Genomic DNA, 26,251 nt, shown 5'->3' on the forward strand with positions numbered 1-26,251 from the left:
GTATTTTCAAGACAACTGTTTGGGATTAGGAGCTTGCCAAAGTAGCCTGACATTAAGGTAAAGGCAGACTGGAGAATCGTGTCCTGCTTCATCCCTCCAGAGAGCAGTTCAAGTCTGGCCTGGGATAGATCTATGTTGAGAAGGGGTATAATTACCCTGGTACAGAGTGGCCCCAGGTCTTGTCTGGCAGACTGAGTTATATCTATCAAGGACTTTTAAAATGCTGACTTAGCTCTTAGAAATACAAAACCCAAAACATCATTTATAAAGGTCACTGGGAATGGCCTGGGTCAGAATAACTTGAGTTCATTTTGTGCCAATGCCTCAGAAGAGGAAGCTGCTGAATACTTAAGGCTCCTTGAGAATACTATGTTGCCAAATCCAAACAAAGAATGAGAGAGGTTTATAGCTGACTTTTTACTCTATAATTCAAATGCCAATCTAGCAATGAAATATGTTCTAGGAATTCCAATCAGAGATTTCTATCAGCTGACTTGGAAACCAGCTGTGCTCTCAGTGAGTACAAAGATTTACCACCTGCAATTGCTATAATTCTGTAGAATTATGCAGAGGTGAAAAACTTGAGAAAAACTTTTTATTTTAAATGTATTGAGAACCATGCTATAGGAAATTTTGCTTCTCTGAAACCTATAAAAATGGCTCTAATTTAAAGAAAGTAGTAGGGTCTCAAGTTATAACTCAAATTCTGGAATTCATGTTTACCCTTCAAAGTATGCCTTTTTAAGATAATGAGTGAAAATTACTACAATTTGGTAAACCTTATCTTTTAAATAGAACAAGTGAGATAACAAAGCAGTTAACTCCTAAATTACATATCACGTCATTAAGAGCCTTGATAACATTACCCTCTAACTATCTGAGAAGAGGGAGGAAGAGACGAGGAGTTAAACACCAGAGGGGAACAGTTCTACGAAGCATCCCAGTAAACTCATGGCAGTAATTTTGAACCAGTAATTTCGTTCATAACATTTCATGAATTGTTCATAAAATAACAATTATTGGGGCTTCCCTGGTGGTTAAGAATCCGCCTGCCCATGGGTTAGAGCTCTGGTGCGGGAAGATACCACATGCCGCGGAGCAACTAAGCCCGTGTGCCACAACTACTGAGCCTGCGCTCTAGAGCCCACATGCTGCAACTACTGAAGCCCGCGCGCCTAGAACCCGTGCTCTGCAACAAGAGAAGCCACCGCAATGAGAAGCATGCCCACCGCAACGAAGAGCAGCCCCTGCTCGCCGCAACTAGAAGAAAGCCCGTGTGCAGCAACGAAGACCCAAAGAAGCCAAAAAGAAATAAAATAAAACATTAAAAAAAATAATTACTGTGGATTTCTGAATCCATATATCAAAAGTCTTTCAAGTGTATTTTATGATTTTAAAAGACATCAGGGCTATCCTGGAAAAACCAGTGCATATGGTCCTCATACCAATGAGCCCTCATTCTCACTCATTTGCTCTGTTCCTCTCACACATGGGAGACAGCTGCCTTGTACAAAACGGATGTAATATAACTTTGTCACTTATATCATCACCTGAGCACTTGGATACCACCCTGGGAAAGCCAAGTAAGGTAAGTTTTTCAAAATAATGGTTTCAGTGGACCTTTTACAGACATTTGAAATCATTTCACATGTACAAACACAAACCCTGAATGAGTTATAAAGCAAAATTTTCAAGTGGAAAAATGCAGTGTACTTCATGGCCTAATATATGTACGAGATATATTGAGTTTAGAACTGCAACTTTACTAGCACTTTAACATGAGCCAGTTGGCCAACATGCCATAAGTGAAATCTCTGGCTCTCAAATTCCTCAACTGTAAAATAAGATGATTAAATCGAATCATCTCTGAGGTCCCATCCAATTCATTTATTTCATGGTTCTCATTTCTCCTTGTATCTTATAAGTACTTAAAGTATAGACTGAGAATTAGATTGTACCTACCTGCATTTAGCCGATATTATAGAAGCTGAATTGATGGATTTTCCCTAAAAGAGGCTCATATAAAGGAGGTAAGTGTATCTACCGCATGGAGATACAGGATACATTACTGCCACATAGTGCTTAAGAATACACACTAAACTGCTTAAAACTTTGAAAGGTGACATTATAAATGCATTAGAATCGTTTATTCCTTAGAAAAATAAGAGTGTATTGGACAATGAAGCTTTCCGTTTTTACGTATGTAATTCATAAATAAAAAAACAACTATCTATATAAAAGCCTCTGCTTAGAGAAGTCAGTAATGGAAAGCTATAAATTCAACTCAGATTACATAATATAAAAATACAAAGTTCATCTGCATTACTAGAAGGTAATACCCTCAAACAAACTCATTTAAAAATAGTATGTCCCCAACTTTTCAGAAGTTATTATGGATACAATGTTACATTTGCCCTTATCTTCTTTTATAATAGTTCTTTAAGACTTAAAATGTAGTATTTGTACTTTTGGAATTTCTGATAAACAGATCATAATTTAATGTGATATTCATAGATTCTGTGACGAAACTACAATATTTATTTACACATTCACATATAGCACAATGTAGTGGTCAACTATTAGTGACAGTAATTAACAAACTATTGAAGTAATAAGAAAACCATCATTTTAACAATTTAAATGTTTTATGACATGATAATTTATATCCAACATATAAAACACATCTTAGGGTAACTTTAAGAAAATATATCAACTTTTTTAGATAATCCGAAGTAGCAGTAAGATTTTTTATATTATTTTCAGCCTGCAGAAGGGTAAATTTAATCAATGTGCCAATTAAAGAAGAAAATATATTAATAGTGAAATTATTTATATACCATGGTATGTGTATATCTATCTCTCTGCGTGTGTGTGTGCACACGCTTGTGTGTATCAACTAACCAAAACTCAGGTTGTAAACTAAAGCCATTTAAAAGGCAAATTGAAAACAAAAGTGATGCTGGTTTAAGTTTTCTGGTTCTTTTCATAAACTACAACTTCCAAGTTGTGTTTTACAACTCTAGTGAGATCCAAAAAGATAATTCAACCTACTACTTTTGTTGGTTGTTCCTCATTCTTTCTTTTTCACATGTTAGTTAGCTTTTATGTCTCTTTACTGATTACATAAAATAGTACTCTCATTCTCAACATTTCTCCCAGGAGAAGTTAAATGAGTTCAATTAGGTACTGAGTTCATTTTTCACCATACTTTTCAGTATTCTCTGGCCTAAAAACACTATTAACCGTGTAGTTTTTCTTCCATCCTTTTATATCACTTGTTTTCACCCAGTAGGAAGCGTACAATGAAGGAACTGGATCAAAATCAAGGTGAACTATGCCCCCATATAAAAATTTATCATCACAGATTTTCTAGAATGTTCAAACGTTATACTAAAACTAATGGATTTAAAAATTAACACTGCTTTGAAGAGGCATTTATCAGAGGTCATGGCATGATCTACAACAGATAGTTTACTGAATGTTAGTTGTAAAGAACAAACACTGGCACCTCATGTGGTCAGAGCAGCTGAAATGTCTTTTACAGTAGTTTCAACTTCTTGATTTGGCTGGTCTGGATCAAGAAGGGCAAGGCTACTGGAGCTTTCACACTGTTCATCTACCTTTGGGGAAGCAGCCTGGTCTTGATGCTTTTTGTTCTCTTCAGCAAACCCTAAGGTCATACTCTCCCCAGAAGGCTGAAATGGCCTCTCTAAATGAACCACTTGTTTCCCTACTTCTGCTTCTTGTTCACACAGCAGTCCCTCCACCTCCACCTCGAGCTCCAAAGTCTCCTCATCAGCGTGCATATCTAGTTGTTGCATTAACTCCTCCAACTTCTTGGCCTTGCGGAGCTCGTTTTGCTGTATGATCGTACAAAGGTGTTCAGTGAGCTGCTCTTTAAGCTCAGTCTTGCGCTGTAGATCTAGCTTTGCTGTAACATACTCTGCTTCAGCCCTGTCAAACCGCTTCCTGCAGGGACAGGTACAAAGACTGGTCCATTAGTTTTCCATTGAAGAAGACAGTCAAAGGAGGGCATAGAAATAGTAATTAAACTCCAAAATCGGGAAATACATATATATAGTGAAAATATGGCTATTAAATACTTTACGAACACTTATCTACACGTTAGACAAAGTAGGCTACTGCTGCTGAAACTTCCACAACATGCACATTTGGACTCTCCTAACCTAACAACGTTCTTCGGCACCCATTTGCTCTTTCCAAGGCTGTGCTTGAATGAAAGCAGGCTGAGAGGTTAATTCAGTGGTGTGCTAGATCCAGTGGGGGAGAGCCCTAATTTGTAGCGTTCATCAATTTCTGTAGTAAACGTACTATTACTATGGCCAATTTCAAGCTATCAATGTGACATCACTGAATACAGAATTGGGAAGAGATACACAAAATCTCTCTCATGAACCAGGGCAAGCCAGCTCCAGCACACAACTGGTTAAATTTATGAGATAAAATAATAACAGATGGAGAAAGTAGAAAATCTATATCTTTTGATTAATGGAGTAGAAAAGGAAGAAAAAGTTTGGTGGAGAAGGACATGGACAGTGGTTCAGAAATGACAGAGCACAGCCAGCCCAATGATACTGGGTGAGAGTAAGACGTAAACACCAAGTAGAAAAGAAAACTTCAGGATAGGTTTAAGCAGGGTTTCTCAACCTCAGCATTACTGACAACTTGGGCCATGTAATTTTTGTTGTGGGGAGCTGTCCTGTACATTGCAGGATGTGTAGAGCATCACTGGCTTTCTCTCCTTAGTTGTCAGTAGCACCCACTGGTTGTGAGAACCAAAAATGTCTCCAGACATTACCAAATGTCTCCTAAGGGGCAAAACTGCCCCCAGTTGAGAAGCCCCAGGTTAAGTTGTTTTCACCCTCTCCACTCTGTAACAGACTACTGTTAGACTTTTATTAAGATAAGTTTATTACTTTTACATATATAGAAACTCCATAGGTAGGTAGTGCCAGACTTTTTTGAAGTAGGGTAATTCTACTTGGGGAAGTCACTTTGCAATCTTCCTTTTTCTTTTTTTCTTCTTTTTTGCCTTTTCCATATAATGCGTTGCTTTTCTTTTTGCCCAGAAAACAGGATGGTACCTACCAACTAATTATTCTATTTAGTTACCACTAACAGTTGTGAAGGCCATGATGCCTTACCTGTTATGACTGCCTTACCTTACTCAACATAATAAATAATTTCTAATACTAGAGTTATAGCAAAAAAGAAACAGGTATATCTCCTTATGCAAGATTCTCTGTCTTGGAGGGAAATATAGTGAAAAAATAAAAGGCCTTGCTTTTAGAGAAGCCAGGGTTCAAAACCTGCCTTTGCCATTTACTATGTGTGTACCTCCTTTGTTGAAGGCTTTTTCTGGATGTAATGAGCAGATATTCAGTCATACTCACTCAGGTAAAAAATGGGTTTTATTGTAGGATACAAGAGGCAATCTCACAGGCATGTCATCAGAATCAAAGGCTATTGCTCATGCTAATGCTGAGAAACTAGTTTCTCTCATTTAGGCTTTCCTATCATATTCACAGCCCAATATGGCCACCAGCTGTGCCTTGACATCAAATTCACTCCACTCAATCCCTCAGTGCTCCAATCCCAAAATTCCAGAGGGAGGGCCTGGGTTGGCTTGGCTTGATTCGTATCAGTTTAAACAGAACTCTTAGTGCCAGGCCATGCCATGCACCCCAGTTTAGTCTATGGATTAAATGTTCTGGAGTTCCCATCCTTGTTCTTATCAGGTGTGTCCCAGGCTCAGCATCATGAATACAAAACACAGCCAGGTTCCTGTGGAAGAGGCTGGAGAAAAGGCATGCAGTGACTGAAAATTCCAGTATGGTGACCAGGGATGGTTTCTTGAACTAAGTCTTGGTTTATCTGTAGAATGATGATGATAATAACACCTCATAGGAGTGTTAATTAAGCATTAAATATAATAAACAGGGCAAGTGTCTAGCCCAGTGCCTGGTAGGCATTCAAGAAACAGAACTTCTTCTTCAGAGTGCCAGAATAAAAAAGCACTGTTAGTATACCACTAAACATGTATCTAAAATTAAAATTATGTATAATTTAAGGACTTGGTGTTTATATTTGAAAACTTATTTATATTATGTTCATTTCTCATATTTCATTTTTTTTACTGTCATCTAGTAAATATAAGAATGAGAACTAGATGTTCTTCAATTACCCCTATGTTAAAAGAATTGTTGTAAAGGAGCTGTGTTGGGTATCTGGATCCCTTATTTCCATACTTTATAACATATCCTGTTTATGAATGTTCTTTCATCAAGCTTAAGAGCTCTGACAATTCTCTATTGGTATACATATCTTGTCTCTCCCCCCAGCTCAAACCTCCCTTCTCTGCAAGTCTGTGGTCTCCCTCAGCCAAAGTCAGTTAGTAAAGATTTACTGACTGGGCTCATGAATGCTGAACTGAAATTAAAATTTGCAAATAGGTCCCTAGGTTTCCAATGATCTTTCACCCTGGATAAATCACTGAAGATTCTGCATTTTGTTTATTTATTTAAAGTCCTTCTGGCCAGAAACAAGCATATATATATATATATATATATATATATATATATATATTTTTTTACAGAGTGATTTATGTTCAAAATATTGATTAGTTTCACAAACTGCTCTATGAGTCTGGGGGTCAGGGGGATAATACCAAATCAGAGTATGAAGACATACTTTGGAACAGAATAATAAGAGCATTATACACAACACAGTAAGACAAATTGAACTGGAAATGTAATTATAGAATTGTTTTATTATTTTAAAGGAATGTTTAATGATTTAATGAATCTTATTTAAAGAATTCTAGAAACTGTCTCTTGGTTTTGGTTCCCTGAAATTTTTAGAAACACCATTAACCCTTGGCATGTCATTAGGTTCCACTGAAATACTTAGTTCTTAAGTTTCTTTCCTGAGCAGTTCTATTTGTAAGGATCAACATATCATAATTTTTATCCTTTCTTAGAAGTATTCCAGAGAACAAAGAGAAAATTTACTTATATTTTGAAAAACAGACTTTAATTATATTTTGCAATTACTATATGGATCCACTTTTATAAACCTAAGATACATTATGGGATTGTTGAAATATATTTTTTTCCTATATCTTGAAACATTTTGCCATTTTATCACCCTAGGAATTATTTACTCATTACTCATCAATTATTCACATTTATGCTAAAAAAATTAAAATAATAAGAAAACAGAGAATGATGGAATGACCTAAAAGGATGATACTATAATGAAATAAATCATCATCGCTTAGTTTCCTCACTGTTTTGCCAAAGTATTACATCACCTTTAAATAAGGTATAAAAGAAGACTGGATATACCACACTTGTAATCTGCTCTTAGCTTTCACTGTTCTGATGAGAAGTATTACTTTTCATTTTCTACCCAGAATGACAAAGAAAATTGACAGATGAAGACATTTTGCAGTTATTAGACAAATCAAAAGATGCATGTTGTGGAGGCTAAAAAATGACATCCCCCCCCAAAGATACTCATTTCTTAATCCCAAGAACCTGTGAACATTTCCTTAAATGGCAAAAGATGTGACTAAGTTAAAGATTTTGAGAGGAGTCTATTCTGGACTATCCAGCTGGGCAATCACATGTATCCTTTTAAGAAAAAGGCAGAGGAACTTTTGAGAAAACAGGAGGAATCAATGAGACTATGGAGACCCACACTGAGTAGTGTGGCCACAAGCCAAGGAATGTCTTCATCCACCAGAAGAAGCTGGAAGAGGCAAGGAATGTATTCTTCCCTAGAGTCTCTGAAGGAATAACAACCCCACTGACACCTTGATTTCAGACTTCTGGTTTCCAAAAGCATAAGAGAATAAATTTTTGTTGTTTTGAGCTACCCAGTTTTTGGTAATTTGTTATGGCAGCCCTAGCAAATCAATATAAATGCAGAGACAGGCTAGATTCTAGATGGTAACACTGACCATGTAAGTGAAATCTCAGAGTATGAGTCTTCAGAAAAACACATCCTAGATGAATTTTCTCAAACTCAAGAATCAATGAGTGAAAAATATATTTCTGAGGATAAAAAGGAAATACGTTATTCTCCCAGAGTTAATAATTTCAAGAGGAAGAATTTTATCATACAATAATTTACAAGTACCTGGACCATCCTGTGTGGCTGCAAGGATATAATGATATTCTTTTAGCTTTTTGTAATGTTTGCAGTCAAACATTACTTGATACAAAATTTTTTAACAAAGGTGTTTTCCACAATCCTTTATTCTTACTTCTTTAAATTATTCATAAAATGACTTAGAACATTTATGTATATATGTTTACACGTGTATGTGTGCATGCGCGTATGGGACCATCTATTAAACATCGATGGCAAATGGTGATCATTGTTTTTCCTGGTATACTGAGGGTTAAAGAAATGTTCTACAGGCAGCTACTCTAGTTTTACAAGCTGCCTGCGCAGCACATGGCAGCACTGTAATCACAGCTGTGAACAGCAGCAGTGACAACTCTCTCCGCTGGGACACTCCAAGTGCCATCTCCTCACAGGTGGATACCCTGATACTGCTCTACAGAAACCAATTTTAGGACGAATTCTGGCCTAGTCGTATACAAGAACATTTTGTGGACACAGCACCATACCAGCCACTACAGAACTACAATGTTTTTATTAAAAAAAAAAAAAATCAAGGAAATCTCCCACAGAACCACAGAAACTGACTGCCCTGGGGATTACCTTCTAGTAGAAATCTAGACCTTAACACTATATCACCAATCTATAATTTTGTAATAACCACAGATGTAAATTTAGAAAATATTGTCTTAATCTTATGCATGAACAAGATACAACCCTGGTTCTAATCTAAATTGTCAGTGGCTTCTCTTTGACTTAACTCAAGAGCTTATGTTTTTAAAAATAACCTCACACATACGATAAGGATATTCACATATATCTATGTCAATACTAGTATCATGATAAAATGTCATCTTTAGCTTAAGAGATGTAAAAATTTACCATATAAAATCTTTTTACTATATAAAAATGTACTAAAATGTCATTAAAAATATTCATATACTATGGGATGTCTTCTCTTTTAACCAGAATCCCACCTTCTTTGTGGTTCTCTGAAGGCTAAAACTATGACATTTCTTATATAATTTTCAATGTACAAAGGCATCCTCTTCAGCCTCCCCTAGGACAAAATTAAAACATGATCAGGGCTTCCCTGGTGGCGCAGTGGTTGAGAGTCTGCCTGCCGATGCAGGGGACACAGGTTTGTGCCCTGGTGCGGGAGGATCCTGCATGCCGTGGAGCGGCTGGGCCGTGGGCCATGGCCGCTTAGCCTGCGCGTCCGGAGCCTGTGCTCCTCAACGCGAGAGGCCACAACAGTGAGAGGCCGGCGAACCACAAAAAACAAACAAACAAAAAAACACGATCAAATGATTTTTCTGTGGAGATATCCAGAATAATCGGAATTCATTTAAGGAGCTACAAAGGCATAAAAATGTTCCTCTGGCAAAATTAAGTTACAGAGAATAAAATGTGCTAAAAATCTAGGCTTAGTTTAATCTTAATAAAATCTTGGTTACCTTCTTAATGACCTTATTAATAGAAATGGAACCACCAGTTATCAGCTACTGATGGCATTAATTTACACAGTTAATTAATAAAAGCAACTCATTAGGTCTAAGACCATATGGTCAAACAACAATTACAAAAATCACAGGGACACCACAAACCTCTTTCTTAAACAATAAACAGTGAATTAAAAACCACAATCAAGCATTTCCGCTTTATTAAATTGTTATATAAACATTCTGATGCTGTGGTTTACCCTGGACTAATGCGGCACTCTGATTGATTTCTAGTGTTACAGAGAAAGATGCAAAACCGAGTCATTAACACAGCAGTCCCTTGTGAAAAAGGACAAACCAGGATGATTAAAGCAACGTTGAAAGGACTGATAACCCTGAAATTGGGCTTAATTTTTTGCTTTTGTCTGTTTGCAAAGCTCATGTAATTTTTTACATGTGTTAGTTTGTTTTGAGAATATGCAATGATGATTTTTTCTCTTTAAAAAAATGTCAATCATTGAAACCAAGGAAACACATGATAGCAAACCATTTTATATAGAGTATAATTGAAAAAAAAGAAAAAACTTCAAGCTTTCAAGACAGAGTGGTATTTTCTTTCAAATACTCAAAGGTTTTAAAAAATAAACTAAATCTCCTTCCTTTGATGAAAACTGAAATGAGAAATAGGCTAGTCGCTATACCATCTCACAGAATCAAAATTTTTTAAAGAAAGAGCATAGACTTGCTGTTAGAATAATACATAGAGTTCTGGGGCAAGTCATTTAGACATTTAAAGAGTCTCAAATATTAAACAGCTGATGGTTTAGCAGGAAAGACTAAAATGTAAATAAATAATGCAAGAAATGCTCTAACAGGGATATAAACAAGGTTAATGGGTAGGGCAGAGTTAAGGAAGACTTCAAAAAGGAGATACTTGATTTAGTATAAAACTGGAATAAATACAGTGCCTAATAGGGTCATTATGAGGCTTAATGATGATATATATAAATGCCCTGGCCTAGCCAGCAATAAACGTTAACTAAATTAAACTCCTTGTTGAGAGTTCCATTCCCCCAACTTACCAAGCATATGAATAGTCAAGGCTGGCCTGATCAATCCGGTTCCTGAGGATTCCAATGTCAGCTGACACCATGTCATCTAAAGCCTGTAACTCCTTCTGGATTCTCTTTAGTTTCATGGTTTCTGCCTGAGTTCTTTTAGATCTATAAAATGAAGAATATGAGTGGAAAATTAAAAACATTTTAAAATCATGTATCCATACACAATATAAGTGAAAAAAGCAAGCTACTGTATACCCAATATGATTATAATATGTAATTTTTAAGAATTTAAAAAAAAAAGAAAAATTGAGATAAAACAAATGCTAGTAACATTTTGGTATATCTCTAAAACTGCATTTGCACTTTTCCTCCTTACTAGTCCAAATTATATATTAGTATATACTTTTTTATACACAAGAAAAAAAGTAATAAAAAAAACCAATAGAGAGTTCACTCATAGGCCTATATTCATTCCCTAAGGATGAGAATAAGCACTAAAAGGACGTATCTGTATAGAGAACTGGATATGCTGGAATACTGAACACAGCTTTCCAAATTCCAGCCTTAAACTCTTCTTGCTAAGCCTACTTTCATTTGTCTGATACTTAGTGGACTCCAAGAACAGATGCCTACATTAAACACCATTCCTTTGTAAGTCTGAGAACATCTACTTGGTTTTATTTTTTTAATAATTTTTATTGGGGTATAGTTGATTTACAATGTTGTGTTACTTTCAGATGTACAGCAAAGTGAATCAGTAGTGAATCAGTTATACATATACATATATTCACTCTTTTTTAGATTCTTTTCCCATATAGGCCATTACAGAGTATTGAGTAGACTTCCCTGTGCTATACCGTAGGTTCTTATTAGTTATCTATTTTATATATAGTAGCGGGTATATGTCAATCGGTTTTAATTTTCTTAAGATTCATTTCCCCAAACTTCTTTGATTCCTCTTCTTTAGGAAAACTATAGGTCCTCAAAATTCTTCTTTCTGGGGCTCAAAACCAAACACTCTTTTTGTTATTTTGTTTAGAAGCAACCTCAGCCTTCTCTCCAACCCCAAGTACATCATCTACTTAAGAAACAGAATAAACAAATACAAAAGCCAACCTTTAATCACAATTCCACTCATTTCAAAATTTCATACACATTCTCACAGGAGAATAAAACTACCAATAAAACCACTATACTGCAATACATCCTCCTGATTTCTACTCCATTATGCATTTACCCTTATTTTCTGCCTACAAAAGTTAACCACGTGATCTTTTTACTTCAAGTGATTCACTATCCATTTAGTAATAATCTAATCAGGTTATATTTCCTTACACTTCTGTCTACAGTAATACTTTCTGTCTTAAGTCAAAAGCACATAGAGAAGAGTAAGTGCTGAGCCTGTAAATCTTTTTGTAAAATCCCGAGTAAACAGCCTCCCCAACCTCTTCCAAACTGAAGACTACTAAAATGCTTTTCAATAATCATTTTTCAATAATCACATTGTTTTTCTTCTTGAAACGTAAGTTCAGTAAGTTGAGTATTTCCTATGCTTCATGAAAGATCAAGGTGTACCAGTAAGAAAAAAAAATCATTATTTTCAAATACATACATCCCTTTGGCAGATAAAATCCTGAATTACTCTCATACCCACGTGCCTTTCTCTCCATCCCTATTCCTTCCTCTCCCCCTGACACATACACCAGCTTTAATGAGTAATAGTTGTGCCAGACTTTTCTGGAGATCTAAAAAGAAAATGCCTCTGAATACTTGTTTGCATTTAGTTCTCACTATTCTCAATCATTGCTTTATTGACTGAGCTTGGTTTCCTAAGGCCACAGCACACTAGAAACTACAAAAAGGGAAGAGTGGGTGAGGGATGGGAAAAGTGGCTCAAATAGGAATGTTGTTGTTCAAGGCTTGTACAGTGCAGTAAAGGAAAAGAGATTGCTAACAAGCTCACTCTGGAAGGTGAGAGAAAAACTGAATTGTATACAGTATGGGACAATGCTCATAATGGTGACCCACAGTCAAGGATAAAAAGTTAAATTATATCATGTATCTTTTATCAGTGGGGGCAGGATACATCATTTAAGAAAAATGGCCATAGGAAATACAATTAGGATTTGTGGGTGTATAAGTCACTTATGTGGAATAATCTTATTCCTCTACATGTCAGATGATAAAGGCCTATGTGAAAATTAAAACCTGCATTTGTTGCTGATTTACTTATGTTGATAGCTATTTACTGCTCCCTTATGAACGTGTAGATGGTCAAAACTAAAAACACTGATGATGATCCTTAAGTTTTAAATGCCCCTGTATTCATAAATACATTATAATCTATGCTTAAAAAGCCCTCCTTAATAAATTAAGACTGTAATTCCAGTATCATTTGTAAAGCATAATTTGTTTAGTAGGTCTTAAAAGTAATGGTTGTAGAGGAAACGCCATTTATTAGAACAGACATAGGAAAATAAATATAAAACATGACAAAACTAATTACAGATTACAAACAAGCTCTCCTGGTTCAGGTGCCTCACCTTTCTGCAATAGCTTTAGCCAAAAGAGCTTTCTTACGTTTATTTTTCTCTTCCATTAGCTGCTGTTCTTGTTGGAGGACTTCCCAACGAGATTTTTCTTGCCTAGGGAGCAAAAGTATAAAAATCAGTTTCTGAAACCCCGTTCCACATCTTACCAGTCTCAGTTCCTAAGTATAAAATTTAATCAAAAGTCCTCTTAAAAGGAACCCATCTTTCAAAAGTCCTCTTAAAAGGAACCCGTCTGTAGCTCATTATTTTGTTCTAATAGGAACAAAGACTATGATTTGAAGTAAAGAAGGCTTATATAAATTGGTCCTTTGAAATCCATTATACATATATAATCTAGGAACCCAAACTGGAAGCCAGAGTACTATGGCATTTTTTAGGAGTACAAAGAAACTTGTTTAAGTTAATCATGCGTTATATGCAAAATAGAAAGCAAAATAAGTTGTTCTGTAACTAATTTCATATCTTTTATAGTTTTCTATAATACACATCTTCCCCATGTAATAACCCTTACCACAATAACCAATGTTTATTTCATACATTCTCTTACAATTTGCTCACTTCTTTCTAGCTCTTAAACACTTTAAACAGAGTGAAACACTATGAACTAAGACTTGAATGTTGGGCTAAAGAAAAACTCCCAAGATCTGCAAACATGAATTGTCTTCCAATCTTTCCAATTCTAAAAGAAATATATTAAAATTTCCTGTAAATTCATGAACTTAATGTCAACTCAAATTAAACAAGGTAATGACAAAGCTATTTGTTCCTATTAGTGTCATTTCTCACAGCCATTATATCAAAAATCTCTATTCCCAGACCTAGTAACCACTTGCAAAATTATCCTTTTCTCTCCATTCCTACAGCCTCCACCTTAGTGCTGGCATTGGTCCTTTCTCATTTTTACTATCTGCAGGTACTTCCTCCCCAGATACCTTAGTTCCAGCTCACCCAGCACCCAAATGGTGTGCAACAGTGACACCTGGATTTTCTCTAACCATTATTTTTATCAGGGCATCTCTCCTTCAGGGGTCTTGCTGGTGTATTACAGCATCAAGGAACTCACTAGGCAGGCATCTTCTGCTTCCAAGTCTTTCTTCACTTCCTTAATTCTCTACTATTTTCTGGCTTATCTTGTGCCTCTTTCAGAAAAGTGAAATATCATCTCTGACCTTCTCTAGTATATAGTTTTCCTTTCCCCCTCTTAGAGCCTCAGAATTTCTCCGTTTTAACAACAGTTCCTGAGATTACATATCTTCTATGAATATTTTCTCAAGTACCAAAAAAAAGAATAATTTTCCTAATGACATTCAGTCTAAATTCTCCAGCTCAATTTATACACCCCTGCAACAACTTGTCTCAGGACTTTGCTGGTAAACTACACTTAAGACATTAAACGTATGCACTTGTTTAATTTGGGTCTCATACTTCATGTGGCTTTCTATCTCTTGTCAAAATGATTTCTTGGCTGTAAATCCCTGGTGGGCAGGAAACACTTAAAACTCAGTACAGAATCTGGATTAGCAGAGATTGGAAAAATAGGTGAGATTAGAAAAAACGTAAGACACTTTGAAAAAAGACTCGGAAAATGGAAAACAGAAACAAATACCATTCTTTCTTCCCTGTGAGTGATAAATCAGGAGGAAATAAAGAGTGGATATTCAAACATAAACTATATAATAAAAAAATTCTGATTATAAGAATTCACAAGTCATAGAATGGTAATTTCCACAAAAATGTGGCTAAACCAAATTCTGCAGGTGGTTTCTAATACAAACACATTAAATAAAGAAATCTAATGATGCAGCTGAATTATTTAATTAGTCCTCTCAATTTCCAATACTCTTTCCTTTGACCATCCCTTCAGGTCTCTTCAGAAGTACCCTTTTCTGGGCCAACGGAGATGCAATCTGGAAGTTGAAAGAATGGGTTCAATTAGGGGAGGAGTATCATACATATAAGAACCGGTTCTGGTGAGTGTAAAGGGCATAGACTCTGGATCCAGAGGGTCTTGTATGTGAACCCCAACTCTGCTACTTATTAGTGGTGTATTCACTTTGGGAATACAGTATCTTTTGAGTCCAAGATATCTCATCTGTAAAGTGAAAATAATGAACATGCATTGTAAGACTGCTGTAAAGACTAAATAACATAGAACAGAAGAAGTGCGTAACACTGCTACTTATATTTAGGTGGTAGCTATTTTTCAATAGTTTATTCATTACATTTCTACGTTAGAATATAAAACAAACAAAATGTTAAAACTGTATTTCTTCAAAGGCCAATGGGAAAAAAATGGTAAAATGGAAAAAAGTCTCATGGATGTACAGACTTACTAACAATTCCACTTTCTTTTTTTCCAATTTGCAATCTGGTTTTGGAGGTAGAACCTCAGCATTTTTGTGACCTTCATGGGAATTCTTAAGTCCTAGTTCCCTTGGTTGACTTTCAATACCCTGTGATTTTCCATCACCAATAGGAGAGGTGAGAGTGGGGGGAGTCGGGGGAGAAGAACATGGTCTTTGAGTATTAAATCTTTGTTTTGGTGCAGAAAGCAGCTGCTCTGGAGGTAATGAGGTTGATCCATCTTGAAGTCCAAGTTTCTGGCTTTGCTCTTGAAGGGCTTTTTCTCGCTGAAGTTGCTGTCGACTTTTCTTCACAGGGAGAAGACGCCGCTGTGGTTCAAATGGATCTATATAAAAAAGAGAATGGAGAAAAATTCCTTTGTGTGAGCAGCAAATAATTATAATTTCTCTAAGAAAATAAAGCATTAACATTAAACTCTGATAATTTTGCAGAGTTTTTCTCCCCTTCTCTTTCTTAAAATCCCAGAGAAACACAGCCATCTTCTTGCAGAGTTTTGACAGTTCTCTGATCATACCGTTAATATTTAATAAAAACTACCTTAGTTCTCAATTATCTTTGAGGAGGTCCATTTGTCTGTGAGTTAGGCCTTAGAATACAAAGCAAGGTTTCAACTTGGTTTGCTAACTGCCAAAAGAATCTAATATGACCAAAGTAGGTAGACAAATGAATTCTCTGATATGTCTTAAATTTGATTTATGGTTCTGTCTGTTCTTTTGAAATACAATGGTGGTTGTTTTCAAATAGGCTTCATCTTTCTTAAATTTTAACAGATCTTAGGATAATTTGATACATAGGTAGACATGATACACAAAGCATAGCTGAATGAAGTCTCTCAATTTTAGGAATGCTAGTTAATCCTACATTGTTTTCTTTCATCTTCCAAACAGTCCAGGGCTGTGTTCCCCAAAGTGTAGTTAGCCTTTAATCAATGTATGCAAGTTAATTTTAATAGCAGCCTGAGCAAAGCAATAGAGGAAGATAAAACAATCAGGAGAAATTTTGTTTAAAAGCATTATGAACTAAATGATAACACTTCTATTGTACTTTTTGGATTGTCCATACCAGTGTTAACCTTGTAGGTCAGACAACTGGAGAATCTTGACTCACATTCATACTATACTAAATAAGATCTGTAAGGGATATTCTTTACAAAATGCCTGAGAAATGAAACTATGATAAGTTCTAATGAATGAACTAAATGGGTTTTTTAAATCCTGCATATTGACCTTTGAAACAACATAAGCTTAATATTTAAATTTCCCAAAGGAGAGTTAAAAGCTTTGGAGTCAAAGTTCTGGTGTTGCTTTTCTCCACACCTCAGTAACCTTAGGCAAGTTAATTAATTATTCTATACCTCAGTTTCTTCATCTGTCAAACTGGTTGAAAATTTACTCGCTCTACTTATCTCATGGAGTTGGTGTAAGAATTAAAGAAAATATTTTCAAAGACATACAATCAGGGCCTCCCTGGTGGCGCAAGTGGTTGAGAGTCCGCCTGCCGATGCAGGGGATACGGGTTCGTGCCCCGGTCTGGGAGGATCCCATATGCCGCGGAGCGGCTGGGCCTGTGAGCCATGGCCGCTGAGCCTGCGCGTCCGGAGCCTGCGCGTCCGGAGCCTGTGCTCCGCAACGGGGGAGGCCACAACAGTGAGAGGCCCGCATACCGCAAAAAAAAAAAAAAAAAAAAAAAAAAAAGACATACAATCAAAAGTAAAATGTTATTGTTGACTTTAGACAGAAACACAAAGTAGAGTACTACATCTTGCAACAGAAACTTATTCTTGGCTACTCATCTTTATTCACACCATCAGAAAATGTCATGGAGCCTGCTTACCTTTCAGTTACACTTGTTAGCTGAATTATTAATATCCCTCTGAAAGTCAGTAATGCAGCTTCCATTTTATTTTGCATTTTCACAGAACCTATCTATGAGATTAAAAATGCTAACTTTTAAACAACAAATCAGGTCACTTAAGGATTAAACATATGACAAAAAACCTCTTGGAACTAATGAGTCATTATAGCAAGGTTACAGAATACAAGATTAATATACAAAAATCAATTACTTTCCTAGCAGCAATGAACAAGTGGAATTTGATATAAAAAACACAGTAACATTTACATTAGCACTCAAAAAAAAGAATTACTTAGGTATAAATCTAACAAAATATGTACAAGATCTGTGAGGAAAACTACAAAACTCGAATGAAATCAGGGAACTAAATAAATGGAGAGATATCCCATATTCATTGGTAAGAAGACTCAGCATTGTCAAGATGTCCACGTCAGTTCATCCTAATTTGATCTATAGATTCACCGCAATACCAATCAAAATCCCAGCAAGGTATTTTATGGATATTGACAAAATGATTCTCAAGTTTATACAGAGAGGCAAAAGACCCAAAATAACCAACATAATATTGAAGAACAAAGCTGGACTGGCACTACTTGACTTTAATACTTACTATAAACTACAGTGGGTATCAGCAGAAGAATAGAGATCAATGGAATAGAACAGAGAGCCCAGAAATAGGCCCATATTAATACAGTCAACTGATCTTTGGCAAGGGTGCAAAGGCAATACAATGGAATAAAAATATTCTTTTCAACAACTGGTGCTGGAACAACTGGACATCCTCAAGCAAAAAAATAAATAAATCGGGCTTCCCTGGTGGCGCAGTCGTTGAGAGTCCGCCTGCCGATGCAGGGGACACGGGTTCGCTCCCCGGTCCGAGAAGACCCCACGTGCCGCGAAGCGGCTGGGCCCGTGAGCCATGGCCGCTGAGCCTGCGCGTCCGGAACCTGTGCTCCGCAACGGGAGAGGCCACAACAGTGAGAGGCCTGCGTACCGCAAAAAATAAAAATAAAAAATAAAAAATAAATCTAGACACAGACCTTATGCCTTTCACTCAAAATGGGATTATAGACCTAATGTAAAACTACAAACTATAAAATCCCTAGAAGACAACACAGAAGAAAATCTAGATGATCTCAGGCACAGCAATGACTTTTTAGATATAACACCAAAAGGCACTATTCATAAAAGAGATAACTGATAAACTGAATTTCATTAAAATTAAAAACTTCTGCTCTGTGGAAGACAATGTCAAAGGAATGAGAAGACAAGTCACAAACTGGGAGAAAACATTTGCAACAGACACATCTGATAAAAAAGGACTGTTATCTAAAATTTACAAAGAACTCTAAAAACTTAATAGTATGAAAACAACCTGATTAAAAAATGGGCCAAAGACCTTTAACAGACACCTTGTCACCAAAGAAGATACACATACAGCAAATATGCATATGAAAAGATTCCAAATCACATGCCATCAGGGAAATGCAAATTAAAACAAGATACCACTACACAACTATTAGAATGGCCAAAAATCTGTAACACTGACAACGCCAAATGCTGGTGAGGTTGCGGAGCAACCAGAACTCTTCCGTTGTTGGTGACAATGCAAAATGGTAGTCACTTTGGAAGACAGTTTGGTGGTTTCTCACAAAACTAAACATACTCTTACCATACGATATAGCAATCGTGCTCACTGCTTTTTTTTTTTTTTTTTTTTTTGCGGTATGCGGGCCTCTCACTGTTGTGGCCTCTCCCATTGCGGAGCACAGGCTCCGGATGCACAGGCTCAGCGGCCATGGCTCACGGGCCCAGTCGCTCCGCGGCATGTGGGATCCTGGACTGGGGCACGAACCCGTGTCCCCTGCATCGGCAGGCGGACTCTCAACCACTGCGCCACCAGGGAAGCCCTCACTGATATTTTAAAGGCAATAAAAACTCATGTCCACACGAAAACCTGAACATGGATGTTTATAGAAACTTTACTCATAATTGCCAAAACCTGGAAGCAACCAAGATGTCCTTCAGTACGTGAATGGATAAACAGTGGTACACACAGACACTGGAATATTATTCAATGCTAAAAATAAAAGAAATAAGCTGTCAAGCCACACAGAGCATGGAGGAACCTTAACTGCATACTACTAAGTGAGAGAAAACAATCTGAAAAGGCTATATACTGTATGATTCCAACTATATGATGTTCTGGAAAAGGCAAAACTATGGAAACAGTAAAAAGATCAGTGACTGCTAAGGACTGAGGAGAGAAGGGATGAATAGGAAGAGAAAAGAGGATGTTTAGGGCAGTGAAAATACTCTGTATACTATGACAGATACATGACGTTATGCATTTGGCCAAACCCATAGCATGTACACCACCAAGAGTGAACCCTAACGTAAACTGTAGACTTGGGTGATAATGATGGGTCAATGTAGGTTATAACGAATGTGCCACTCTGGTGGAAGATGTTGATAATGGGGGTGGCTATGTACATGTGGGGGCAGGGAGTAAATGGGAAACCTCTGTATCTTCCTCATAATTTTGCCATGAACCTAAAACTGCTCTTTAAAAAAATTAGGTTTTTAGGAAGAACTGGAAAAAAAAGGAACATACTGTTTTACATACTTACATTGGGGGCTGCAAGTATCCAGAAGACTGTGGTAAACTGGGAGCAGAAGTACAGTTTAAAGGGGGCAATCCATAGCCACCTCTAGCCATTAAAAATGGCAGCTGTCACTAAAAAATTTAGGTCAGTGTTATCAGACATTTTGATTTTTCACCAGAAAAATTCAGATTTTTATGGAAAATATAGGGAATTGCATCAATCAAGAAAGTCTAGGTTATGCTGTAGAGGCAAAGAACCCTGGAATCTTTGTGGTTTTAAACAACAAAGGTTTATTTCTCATTAATGCCATGTGCCAACTGAAGGCCAGCAGCAGCTTTCTGCTGATCAGTCTCTTAGGGCTCCAGGCTGACTGCACAGCCATTTAGTGTTGCTAGCCCCCATGGCAGGTGAGAAGAGAGCTCAGGAAGGTCCTGGTTCAGCAATTAATTGCTCTGACCCAGTAGTGACATAACACTTCTGCTCACAATTCAATGCTGAACTAGCACTTGGTCTGATCCAAAAACAACGGTAATAGGAATATACTGGGAAGAGAAGTGAACTAGAAGTATTTTCACCACTATTAATTTAAAAAGAAATTTAAAGATTAGATAATCCAAAAAAGGAAAAATAAAAAGACAAACACATTTCTGCATTAAATCAATCCAAGAGGCTGAGTTTGTGAACTTTGTTCTATATCCTTTACGCTCTACTTTCTCCTACCAAGACAACCATCATTTGAATCATGTGTTGATCATTCCCTTCCTTTGCTTTTTATGTCATACTGCATCTACAAATATTTCTTTAAAATTTTATTTTGTTTTAACTTTATATAAAGGGTGTCATGGTGGATGTAATCTTCTTTAACTTAATATGATATTGCCAATATTCATCCATATTGTTCATGTGGCTTTAGCCATTCAATTTTAATGCTAATTTAATTTTAATGTCTCCTCTTGTATAGGTACAAGAATTTACCTTAGATACCATCTAAGAACTGTTGTGTCATAAAGTATAACTTTAGGAGAAATGTCAAATTGCTTTCCAAAGTGCATTCCCTCTGGCAATGTATAAGATCCTGTGGATGCACTTTCTCTTCAATATATAATAGTATCAGACTGGTTTTTGTCAATCAAATGTGTATGAAGTAGTATCTCACTGTGGTCCTGATTTGCAATTCTGATTGTTGACGGTGATAAGCATCTCTTCATATTTCCCTTACTAAGAAATATATATTCATATCTTTTGTTGATTTTTCTTTTGGCTTGTTTGTATTCTTCATATGTCAGCAGCAATTGGAAAATATAATTAGAGAAGATATTTCAATACTAGAAATTATCAAGTATCTAGGAACAAACCTAGCAAGCGGGTGTTCAAAACCTCTACAGGAAAAATTCTAAAATTTTATTAGAAGATATTAAAGAAGACCTAAATAAATGAAGACACATACTGTGTTAGTGGTAGTGCTCACAATGTGGAAATGTGAAATCTCCCCAAATTGATCTAAAGACTCAATGCAATTCCAATAAAAATTTCAACTGGGTTTTCCATGAAATTTGGTAAAATCACAAAATTTTTATACGAAGGGGTAAAAGTTCAAGAACAGCAAGGAAACTTACAAAGAAAAAGAACAAGGGGACTAGACTACTGGCTATCAGGAATATTGCAAAACTTTAAAACACTGTGGTATCAGTGCAGGAATAGATAAGACGACCAATGGATTAGAATAAAGAACAGAGAAACAAGCTCATACATGTTTGAAGCACTGCTGTACAACAGAGGTAGCATAGCAAATCAACAACAAAAGGTGGGATCTCTTCAATAAATGGACCCGGGGGAAAAATGGTTATCTATATGGAAAAGATGAAATCAGATCTATCCCTCATACCATATAAAAACAAACAAAACACTCACCAAATGGATTAAGGACTTAAATGTCAAATCAACACTTTAAAACACATCAGAAACACATTTCTTTACGCAATGTTTTGAATCTGCTACAGCTTATAATAAAAACGATTTTTAAAAACTCTTAATTGAAAATAGGGATTAATATCTTTTAGAACTTACAGTAGGGTGCTAATTTCTTAAAACACAGAAAATGTTGACTACAAAAGAAGAACTAACAAATTTGTCCATATTAAAATTAAATACTTTCTTCATTAAAAAATAAAAGTTAAAAGATAAATTACGTACTGTGAGAAGATATTCATAATATAACTGGCAAAGAACTAGTATCTAGAAAAAAGAACTCAGAACTTCCCTTGGGACACAGTGGTTAAGAATCTGCCTGCCAATGCAGGGGACATAGGTTCGGTCCCTGGTCCAGGAAGATCCCACATGCCATGGAACAACTAAGCTAGTGCGCCACAACTACTGAGCCTTCTCTCCACAACTAGAGAGCCGCATGCCACAACTACTGGGCCCACATTCTGCAACTACTGAATCCTGTGCGCCTACAGCCTGTGCTCCGCAACAAGAGAAGCCACCACAATGAGAAGCCCATGCACTGTGATGAAGAGTAGGCCCCGCTTGCTACAACTAGAGGAAGCCCACACGCAGCAACGAAGACCTGATGCAGCCAAAAATAAATAAAATTTAAAAAAAAGAACTCATGAATATTTTCTTTAATTAGAAATTGACAGCACTGTTTGTTTACAATTTTTTTCATTACAAAATAAACTATACATTAAATAATATGTATGTCTCTGTTACATATACACATCCAACTTGTACGAATTATAAAAACTCATAACACAGTTTTATAAAACATGACTTCAGTAGACGTAACTGATGTTCAAGGACTGACACATTACCCCTCTTTTGGAACACGTAAGATAATTTTACTTCCTGTCCTCCAAGTCATATGACTTACTTTTGCTAAATGAAACATAAGTAGGAGTGACACCTGTCATTTAGTGGTGGAAGCATTTAATTCCCAATGCTCAATTCTCAATCTTCTCCTGCCATGGTGAACTCCTATGACAATACCAAATCATGGTGTGTAGTGACCATGTCAATCCATGGAAGACATGAAACTAGAGTGAAAAAGAGATCTTTATTATTCAAACAACTGATACTTTAGGGATATGTGTTACTGCAGCTTAAATTGGCTTAACCTGATTTCATAATTATCAGTACTTCTGAAAGTGTATTTGCCCCTTCTTGTTCATAGTCCCTTGCCTTCCCACCACCCTGAATTTTGTGTTTCATTCCTTTGAATTTCTTTATATATCTCCTATATTCCTAAAAGAATATACCTGCTTTGTATGATTCTGAATTTCTATAAATGGTATCAGATTGTATATTCTGCAATTTGTTCTTTTCATATATTAAGTTTATGAAATTTATATATGTTAATACATGTGACTATAGTTCATATATTCCTATATATACTATATTCCTATATATTTACTATATTATTCATATAGTAGCCCAGTGGATGATTATACCACAATTTATTTATCCATTCCCTTGTTAATGAACACTTGGGTTGTTTCCAGCTTTTTAATATTATAAACAATATAAACAAGATTATTAAGAACTTTTTGACTTTCCCAAATGCCCATATGGGCTTCTCTAGAGTAGTCTTGTCTTTATTTTTGCTGGCAACCAACTCCATCTTCATAGATTATTTAAATATATTTTTAAGGCTGGAGAACAGCTGGAAGGAGCCTTAAAAATTAAAGATTCAGCTGTTCTAGTCTTATAAATAAGAGCTCCAAGACAAAAAGATTTAGAAGCAGAGCTGGGAGATCTTCTATATACCAATCAGTGTTTGGCTATGAGTATACAAAGATGCTGAGATGTTTTCTTAAGGTGATCAAAGACTAGTGAGTTGACGTCTATGCGCTAACCTCTCACTGAAATGATAGGTCTTTAAGTTAAGGTCCTTCCACCCCCTCTCTATGCCAAATTACGAAGATATTTAGAAACGTAGTTCCACATAATGAACCCAATGTTTAACTCAGACTTCTACAGTAAGTCTTCTTTCCCCTGGCAAACTCACCTCTGCTAGCACATAATCTCTGTGAAATTTTGCCAAGCTCCATCCAACCACCAGCACAGTAAAGTTCCTGCTAATTCTGTAGCAAGCTCTTGTACAACATCTACTATCACATTATATTATAGTTTGTCTCCTCATTAGACTATAAGCTCTTTGAAGGCAGGGATGAGGCCTTGTTCATATCAGCATCCCTAATGCAGATGCTGATACCCGTAACTTCTGGTCAGACCAGAAGCACGGGTACTAGTACTCCATACATCTGAACATGGGAATGTCAGTTAATTACAAACTGTAGTGTAACTTTTATGATATGTTTTTAAAGGTCTCTGGACCAGTCAAAATTTCCTCCATCTACATAATCTACACTGGCCTTACCTTACAAATTTACTTCCTTTTCCACTTGTCAGTCCTAGATTATTTTCAGAACCATGCTAAAAATGCACAAGCTTACCTGAGAAAACATCCAGTTTTCTCACATACTCTAATTAAAGGCATGGCAGAGCTTATTTAATTTTCTCCCAGAATGTATAAGTTACGGCACCAAGAATGGTGTAAGCTCACAGAAGTGGTGTGCGCTGCCAGTATCACCGTACAGAACTTTACGAAATTTCAACCACAATCAAAGCACACTTTATATTACCAAGAGTTTCTCACAAAGTATCAGCAAACTTAATTTCTTCATTGAAAGATAACAAAATTGTACAAGTCCATTCAATGATTACGTTATAAAGCTGGAGAAGGAAGCACAAAATTTTAGCTTACACTAAAGTCAGTAGATATGGATGGATGGATGGACAGAGGCGTAGATAGGTAGCTAGATATTTCACATCTATCTTCTCAAAGACCCTTTTGGTTTGCAGACTCTCAAGAATTGGAAAGAACTGCAAAAATCACCTGGCTGGTGAAAGCAAGACTCCAGACGTCTTATGAAAAGCACCAACTTTTTGCATTTATTCAGACCCCTGTGATCCTTTTTCCCAATCATTGCCTGCTTCTATAAATTCATCACAAATCTAATATGGTGTGCGCCCCTTCTCCTTCCTTTACTCAGACCCCAACCCTCCAACCACTGGTCTATGCAGCAATCCCCCTAATAGGTCACTTCCTCTCCCAAGTCCCCTTCCTTTCACCGGAAAAAGTCAGATCCCTGAAATAAATACCTGAAGTCTCTTTTCTAAAAGTAGACCCCAGTCCTCTGTGCCTGCCCCCCTCCCCTAGCCGTGGCTCCAAGTACATCCACTTCTGGCGCCCTCTCAAGCCTCTCCTCCCACTTATAGCTCCTTCCCCTAACACAGATAACCCTTTTCCCCGCCCCCTTCCCCTCAAAAACTGCAGCCCCGCCCCTTCCCCTTAACAGACCCAAGAATTAAATCTGTGCAGACCCGTCCCTTTACCTTTAGTCTGCTTTAGTCGCCTCAGCTCCTCCTCAGAGAATCCGGCCCAACCCCGCGCCATCCGCCTCGATTTGCCTGCACGCCTAGAACGCCCAAACCTCAGAACCCCAATTGCCAACACAACTACCCAGGTACATCCGGGTTCTTCCCCGGCCGCGGCTGACCAACCAATCAGCGCATCGAGCTCTGGACGCAAGGCCCCCTCTCCCCTGCAGCCGGACCCGGCTCTCTTCGAGGCTCTCTCCGTCAGTGCCGGACAAACTGCGTGAAGAAATCGTGGCCTCGCAGACATTCATTTCCCCTGACCTGGCTGCTCTTTCTCCCTGTCTCCTATACTTGTTGGGTTATCGCTTCAAGAGGTAAAGGGGGAAATAGCGATGGAAATAAAGGTGGAGATAAACAGGCAGTGAGGAAGTGACTACGAGTCGGTGGCGGAAAGGGAGGACAGTGCTGCCTCTTGGCGCCCTCGAATTTATTGGGGCGGAGCACTCTACGTGTTGGTGGTGGAGGGTTTCGGTGCGTGGCTTGTAGTGGCTTATTCCAAAACTGCGCCGAAATCATCCCGCAAGTTGACTCAAGAATGTTCAGATTTAGGCTTTTAATTACAAAGAATCATTTCAGAGGGCTGGTGTATAATAGTGGAAAAGGAACAGACACGTTTAACAGCGTAGCCAGGTCTCCCCCAGGCTGCAGCGACTCATAGATTTCTGTTCATTGGGAGTTGGTTCTTCGATTTTGTGAAAGATTCTCGCTAATCTGTAATCTTTCTCCTAAGGGATGTCTAAATCCCTCTTAAAAATGATCTGTCCTCTGTTTTTATGTTC

At 37.1% G+C, this 26,251-nt stretch overlaps 1 protein-coding gene and 1 long non-coding RNA gene across 8 annotated transcripts in view; one reads left to right on the forward strand and one right to left on the reverse strand.

Moving 5' to 3' along the window:
- Window positions 1–2,603: 2,603 nt before the first annotated feature.
- GORAB (golgin, RAB6 interacting) lies at window positions 2,604–25,871 on the reverse strand. Of its 4 annotated transcripts, XM_060091282.1 has the most exons (5): window positions 25,428–25,871; window positions 15,544–15,895; window positions 13,198–13,299; window positions 10,676–10,816; window positions 2,614–3,969 (listed from the first exon to the last, which is right to left on the reverse strand). In XM_060091282.1, the coding sequence occupies exons 1-5, from the start codon at window positions 25,717–25,719 to the stop codon at window positions 3,510–3,512; spliced, it is 1,347 nt and encodes a 448-aa protein (XP_059947265.1). In that variant the 5' UTR covers window positions 25,720–25,871; the 3' UTR covers window positions 2,614–3,509. The 4 variants fall into 4 exon arrangements, with proteins under 4 accessions (XP_059947268.1, XP_059947269.1, XP_059947267.1 ...); XM_060091285.1 differs by lacking the exon at window positions 15,544–15,895 and having other exon boundaries at window positions 2,604–3,969; window positions 25,428–25,511; XM_060091286.1 differs by lacking the exons at window positions 15,544–15,895; window positions 25,428–25,871 and adding an exon at window positions 25,194–25,254 and having other exon boundaries at window positions 2,604–3,969.
- The window catches only part of LOC132484581 (uncharacterized), a 49,217-nt gene continuing 48,369 nt past the window's right edge, over window positions 25,404–26,251 (forward strand). For all 4 annotated transcript variants that reach the window (XR_009531232.1, XR_009531231.1, XR_009531230.1 and 1 more), the window contains exon 1: window positions 25,404–25,786. This is a non-coding gene — a long non-coding RNA (uncharacterized LOC132484581). The remainder of the gene's footprint in view (window positions 25,787–26,251) is intronic.

This window comes from Mesoplodon densirostris, chromosome 2, assembly GCF_025265405.1.
Source record: "Mesoplodon densirostris isolate mMesDen1 chromosome 2, mMesDen1 primary haplotype, whole genome shotgun sequence".
In the NCBI taxonomy this organism is placed as follows: Eukaryota; Metazoa; Chordata; class Mammalia; order Artiodactyla; family Ziphiidae; genus Mesoplodon; species Mesoplodon densirostris.

Bases quoted from the DNA above. Each gene is read 5' to 3' on its own strand.
- GORAB (XM_060091282.1), bottom strand. From the start codon at position 25,719: ATGTCTGCGAGGCCACGATTTCTTCACGCAGTTTGTCCGGCACTGACG. The intron at 15,896-25,427 runs GTAAAGGGACGG...TTTTTTATATAG, and splicing joins GCGACTAAAGCAGACTAAAG to ATCCATTTGAACCACAGCGG. The intron at 13,300-15,543 runs GTTAGTAAGTCT...TTTGCTCCCTAG, and splicing joins GAAAAAAAGAAAGTGGAATT to GCAAGAAAAATCTCGTTGGG.